This window comes from Gopherus flavomarginatus, chromosome 8 (genome assembly GCF_025201925.1).
Source record: "Gopherus flavomarginatus isolate rGopFla2 chromosome 8, rGopFla2.mat.asm, whole genome shotgun sequence".
NCBI classification, from domain to species: Eukaryota; Metazoa; Chordata; order Testudines; family Testudinidae; genus Gopherus; species Gopherus flavomarginatus.
The window spans coordinates 23647415-23654320 of record NC_066624.1 but is presented as its reverse complement, the minus strand read 5'-3'; the positions used below and the strand labels follow the sequence as shown (position 1 = coordinate 23654320).

Here is a 6906-nt window from a genome sequence, read left to right as displayed (position 1 = left end):
AGAGGAATTGAATCTCCCTGGCTTCAATCTAGTACTTTATTACCCACCCCTCAACCCACGGAAACCACAGAGTTGTGATAACAGCAGAATGTCCAGTACAGGCTAACTCTCCATGCGCATGGGAAGGGATTCACTGACCTTGAGCACCTTTTCATCTCTAAGACCTTTGACTCTGTGTAGTTTGAGTGAGATGTACAGGAGGTAAGGTAAACCCAGCCCACTTTACTTGCAACTGCCACTTTCTTTGCTTCGGGAGTTCCCTTAATCTCAAGGCTCAGGCAGTCTCATTAACCATAGGGACCATGAAGGACAAACTTGCATTGGTGTTCTCAACAAACTCTGCTACTGGCACGTTAGCACATGCAAACCTGTTTCTCTCTTCATGGTGTTTAGACTTCACTTGTGCTTCAATACAACTTCATGGCACAGGATGAGATCCCTGATCCGTGTCTTTGTCTGAGAACCCCAGTTGAGCTAAAATGTAAGCCTCACTTCAAGCACGTTCCTGCGGCTTCTCCTCGGAGCTGAGAGCATATTGGCCTTTTCCACGCCTGGCTCACAGCGATAACTCTGAATCAGTCAAAAATGCTAGGGTAGCTTAAATAAAACAGTGTATTTTGATATGAAGAGTGGAAAGAGAGAGCATCAATGGACATGAAAATAAATCACAATGCTTCATAGCATATCAGCTCCCCACTCTACTAGGAACTGTGCAAACACTTAAATATTGCACTTAATTTACACTTACAGATTAACAGAGTTTTAATGCAGGGAACTGTCAAGGCATTTTGCAGCATGTGTAAAAGCTCCACCCCCAACCACTTATAGTAAACCCTTGAAAGCCTGATACTCAGATGTGTTCCCTGTAGCATGCATATGCATTGTGATGTGTCAGCAGTGCCAAAGGCTGAAACACAGCTACTGTTATGTTCTTGATGGATCTCCTTAGACACTGTGACACAGCGTACTGTATGTGTTCTTCCAGCTTCTCATAAAAAGCAGAGAAATCAGATATAAATAAAGTGCTTTCTCCTATCTATTCTCATCTTTCTTTATTCACAAACACCAACGATTATCTTTTTCCTCAGATGACTTGGGTTCAGTGTAAGATCATGGTTCATGGTCATTTAGGGAGACCATGTCCAGCCCAACTCTGGCAGCTGGGCAAAGATAGAACTCAGCCTGAGAGCTTTTGTCTCCTCATTCTTTCCTTCATTAGAAAGAGAAGACCCAAGCAAGTGAGGCTGCTTCAGTGGAGAGAGAATTTGCTGTGAGAAAACAGTCTTCATAATTGCTTCTCCCCCTTTGGGAAAAGGAAGGCACTTGGAGATCCTTTTCACTCCCATGGCCCCTCTTCAGCTAGCTGAAAGGGGAACGCTCGTGGGAGGAATTTTTGTTGACAAAGTGCTGAGGGCTCCATGCTTGGCTTTATGAACTGGCTTGTGCTCCATGCTTGTGGGTAAAAGGCCTTACACAACTCCTAAATTACTTGATTGTTCTTAGACATGAGTTTGAATCCATCATCCAGTATGGACCTCCTGTTGCGTCTTAACCTCTTTTGCCTCTCGAGGCGGATGATCATACCCAGCAGGAAGCTGGTAACGAGGAACAGCACAATCCCTGCAACAGCCAGAACGATGACTGTGACCTCCACTTGCTCCTGAGCCATCTTAACCCCAAACACAACGACCTTATGGGACTCATCCTCAGGAGAGGTCTCTGAGAGCAAACGAAAGGAGAAAGTGACTGTTGGGGGGCGGGAATGAGACAATTTAGGGCATCTGAGAAATATGGAGAAAGGGGAGTAGAGGGGAAGGAGAGATTCAATATATGGGAGGGGCCTATCAATTGTTGCTCAATCCCACAGGTCCCTCATCCTTCAGGCTGTGAAGGAATTTGCAGAGTGAGCAACAATTTGCCCTTCTGTAAACCCTTCCATCCAAGGATCTCAATGTACTTCACAAACATTCACGCATTAAAACTCACACATCCCTATTAGCAAGTATCATTATCCCCCTTTTTACAAATAAGGAAACTGAGGCACAGAGGCAAAGTGATTTGCCCAAGGAGTACATCCTGCATCATTTTGCTGCTGTGCCAAGTCACTGGCCCTGGTAGCTAAATGACCATGGTGAGCCATTAAAGATCTTATGCTTTCCAATATTGCTGTTGCTGCTTTTGTCCTGCCAGGGTGTGACAAACTTTTGAGAAGCAAGACTTGCTTGGCTAATTGTGTGAAGAACTGTAGACCAGGGGTTTGATTAACAGGTAGCTGCTTGAGACTGGTATAAAATTAACTGCTTACTCCTATAACTCCTGACAGGTTTTCTATTTCTCCTCTGTTTAGTGCTCATTTTGAGCAAGGAAAATACTCTTTGATAGCTCTGAAATGATGGCAGGGACGGGAGGGAGAAATTGGAAATATAAGGCCAGATCCTCAGCAGGTCTAAATTGCCTCTGAAGACAATGGAGCTCCTCTGTCCATTCATTCCAGCTACAGATCTGGCCCATATATATTCAGTGTAGTAATTCTGATGCAGTATGAAAAGGGATGAGGGAGAGCAAGTCAGTGTCAATTTTCAATGAACTCCCTGTGGCAGGCAATTTTAAAAGAAGCTCATATGTGAGATGCTTCTGAACCTTTAAATACTTCTTTCCCCTATTAGTTCTATTGAATCACTTCAGAAAACATTGGTTCAAGCAATTTATTTCCCTGAGATAATGTTAGAAATTGTGATGGTGGATGTTTAGGCTCCTTTCTGGAAGAAATGGACAGGAAAATACATACTGTACATTTAACCGGGAAATAAAGCTAATGTTTGACATTGACAGCGTCCCTCAGTAAGAGGGCTCTTGTGGTCATTTATAAGAAGAGTGAGACTTTTACAAATGTGTCTATATGAAAGCTGTTGGGCTTGGTTGACAGAGCAAGGGAAGTTATCCTCACCCCAATTGCCTCTTTTTACTTTATACGAGTTTGAAGCTTGAAATACCTGTGCAGATGAATAAGTACATGATAAATGCAATATAGTGGGAGATCCTTCTGTTCTCTGTTCAGTGGGTTAGCCTCAGAGGCAAATTTATCTGAGGTGCAACCTCGTTGAAGACAGCACTATGCAAGGCATGAATTTGACCTTTGTTTAGCCTAACCAAAGGAAGGCTGAGGGGAGATGATTGTTCTCTATAAAAACGTCAGAGGAATAAACACCAGGAAGAGAGAGGAGTTATTTACGTTAAGCACCAGTGTGGACCCAAGAATAAATGGATCTAAACTGGCCATCAACAAGTTTAGGCTTGAAATTAGATGATGATTTCTAACTATCAGAAGAGTGAAGTTCTGGAACAGCCCAAGGGGAGCAGTGGGGGTAAAAAACCTAACTGGCTTCAAGACTGAGCTTGATAAGTTTATGGTATGATGGGACTGCCTAGAATGGTGTGTAAACCGATTTGCAACTGCTAGCAGGAAATATCCCCAAAGGCTGGTGATGAGACACTAGATGGGGAAGGATCTGAGTTACTATAGAGAATTCTTTCCGAGGTGTCTTGCTGGTGGGTCTTGCCCACATGCTCAGGTCTAACTGATCACCGCATTTGGGATTGGGAAGGAATTTTCCCCCAAGTCAGATTGGGAGAGACCCTGGGAGTTTTTCTCCTTCCTCTGCAGTAAGGGGCACAGTTCAATTGCAGGATGTAAACCATGTAAACAGTGGATTCTCTGTAACTTGAAGTCTTCAAATCATGATTTGAAGACTTCCATAACTCAGCCAAAGGTTATAGGTCTATTACAGGAGTGGGTGGGCAAGATTTTGTGACCTGTGATGTGCAGGAAGTCAGACTAGATGATCATGATGGTCCCTTCTGGCCTTAAAGTATATGAGACTTGAGGGCTTGAAATGCCCTTTCCAACTCTGTGATTGATCTGTGCTTCTGTAAAGCAAGCGGGTTCCTTGGTGGGGGAGGAGCACCCACAGTGAGATTCCGAAAAAGCCACTTTATTACTAGTCCTGATGTACAGAAAATGCAAAGCAAAAATGAAAACAGGTGCTAAAGCACCTCTGATATTTTTTTAAATCATCTCACTCTGCTCCTTTGTCATTTCAAGCACAGGACAGCACAGCCAAGATAATTCACTCCTTCCTAGTGCAAGAACATCTTACACAATGTGAGAGCTGCAAAACAGTAACTTCCAGCTGGAAGTTATTATATGCCTGTGGTGCAGAGGCCTGTGAAACCACAGGAAAGAGTATGCAAGAAGAAGAGCTGACCCTTTCTGAAGTGAAAGGCAATTCAATCTAATAACTGCATAGAGCAGATATATTTGGAGCTATTATAAACCAAAACCTCCCCAAACACAAGCTAAAACTCAGACAATCCAGCACGATGATTCAAGTGAGTCAAAAATCTCCATTTAGAATATATTCAAAACACCTCATAATCAAAGGTCACCTGCGGAGCACTGGGCTTCTGCCCTCCTTGCTTCTTTGTGATCATTAAAGACCACCTTCATGGGTGGGATGTTTAAGTGTTTTTCTGTCTGGGTTTTGTGTGAAATATTGAGTCCCTTATCCCCTGGATTGTTAGAGAAGTGGATTTAAGAGCATGTGTGTTGTGAGTTTTCACACCTTGATTGCGGGTGCTGAATTTTTAACAAGGGCTATCTTTCTCCAAGCTGTTCATTTATCATTTGAGTTAATTAGGTCTTACTGAAAACAAAAGAAACTCAAGGAGGTTTAGACAATCTGAATGAACTCTTCTTCACTCTTGCTTACTCAGTCTTGGTGCTCTTGTGAGTTCACAATTTCACTAGCTCTCAAGTTGCCACACAGTCTGCTAGGTAGATAAAGTAAGAAGTTCTAATGTATAAAAGAACAGGAAAAACACCCTTTTAAAAAACAAAGAAATCTTTCAAGCCTTCTTTTTAAGCAGTCACAAAGAAGCAAAAAGAGTACAAACCCTTTGTTTTGCAGGTCACTTTTATCTGCTGGATTGTCTTAACTAAGCACAGACATGCTCCTCCTCCATAACCTCTCGATCCTCAGCAATTCTACTGATGAAACACACAAGCAGGCAGAGCCCACCCCCCACCAATCACATTGCTTATAGTCATACCCCACACACTAACACAACTCCCCCCATATTTATACTTGGGGAACACTGAGACTGGGACGTGGATACACCTCAGCCCAGAGGCACATGGAAATGGGGTGAGATATGTTTTCTTGTGCCGCCTCCGCCTCGCCCCGCCCCACATCCAACCACAACCTGATCCAAATCTTCTGTCTGTAGGGTAAGTTCAACCAGCACTATCCCCTACACACAATGCAAGAGGCTTTTTCAGCAGTGTAATGCAAATCATACCTCTTTTTGTCTCTAAGATCATGGACACTGTCTCTGAAAGAGAATGACAAATTAGTGATGAATTGTTATGCTGCACAGGAAAAAAGCAATCAGTGTAGACTTTATGGGAAGGCTATTGTTATCTATCCTGGGTACAATTTTCAAAAGCACCTAGTGACTAAGTCTCAATGATTTTCAATGACAGTTAGTTTCCTACGTCAATTAGGTGCTTTTGAAGAAGTTAGCCTCTCTCTGAACTCTGTTGTAAATGCCTGTAGAAGGCAATGCACGCTAATAGGTGATGCCATTTCTGATCCCTACAGCACAAGGCTAGTAGAAGGGAGTGGAAACCAGCTTCAGCACCAGTTGGACAGTTAGAGCAAGACCCTAGATAACAAAAACAAATATTAATTATAAGAACATAAGAATGGCCATACTGGGTCAGACCAATGGTCCATCTAGCCCAATATCCTGTCTTCCAACAGTGGTTGATGCCAGATGCTTCAGAATGAATAAACAGAACAGGGCAACTATCGAGTGATCCATCCCCTACTGTCCAGTCCCAACATCTGGCAGTCAGAGACATAGGGACATTCAAAGCAAGGGCTTATATCCCTGGCCACATTGCCTAAGAGCATTGATGGATCTATTCTTCATAAACTTATCTAATTCTTTTCTGAACCCAGTTATACTTTGGGCCTTCACAACATCCCCTAGCAACGAGTTCCACATGCTGACTCTGCATTGTGTGAAGAAATACTTCCTTTTGTTTGTTTTAAACCTGCTGGCTGTTAACTTCATTGGGTGACCTCTGATTCTTGTGTTATGTGAAGGGATTATTATAACACTTAACAATGGCTTCCATTTTTACAGATGTAATTGTATGTCCACAGTTCATGGCGGGCATAAAATTGTTCCTCAAAAGAAAAGAGGCCAAGCAGAATGTCCTTGCAAAATCTGCCTCTAAAGATCCGTTTCCTAATCCTTTTTTTGTATTATGTCTCTGTGGTGAATGCCACGTACAACTTCAGGCTGTTTCCTTGGTTCCAGCTCACACTGACTTTATTAAAACGTGGTGAGTATTTTTCAGCACTTGCTAGATTTTCTTTTTCTTATTCTGACCTTCCTTCCATGCAGGAGAGCACCTTTGCACTCCCAAGTCTCAGTTAATTTCAGGCACCATGGCTAGCCAAATAGGGCTCTTGAGACACCAATGGGGTACACGATCCTTTGATAATTTGTGGAAGGGAAAGGCATGACAAGATGCCCTTAAGCACTGTTCATCACAAAATAGCTTCTAATGTTTTGTGATTAGATCAGAACACTTTCACTGTGCATGTCTAATGTAGCTAGCACTTTTACTAATCACAATAGCTGGAGGATCAATGGACAATGCTTCCAGGATAGACAACAACATAAACCTAATAATAATATCTAGGGCCATGTAAACTCTGGGACCGAAGTGTTTATTAGCCCTAAATACTGTTTATATGGTGTTAACAAGGAGCAGCTTAAGTTAATAATACTTTAGTTAGTGAGTGAATTACTGTATGTATAGAAGACTTTGAT

General features: G+C 42.5%; 1 protein-coding gene across 2 annotated transcripts in view; it reads right to left on the bottom strand.

Annotated features, from left to right (window-relative positions):
* Positions 1-738: 738 nt before the first annotated feature.
* HEPH (hephaestin) overlaps positions 739-6906 on the bottom strand; it is a 33298-nt gene continuing 27130 nt past the window's right edge. For both annotated transcript variants that reach the window (XM_050964622.1, XM_050964621.1), the window contains 2 exons: positions 5359-5391; positions 739-1719 (listed from right to left, as the gene is read on the bottom strand). In XM_050964622.1, the coding sequence (XP_050820579.1) occupies positions 1481-1719; positions 5359-5391 (272 nt within the window). In that variant the 3' untranslated portion in view covers positions 739-1480. The remainder of the gene's footprint in view (positions 1720-5358; positions 5392-6906) is intronic.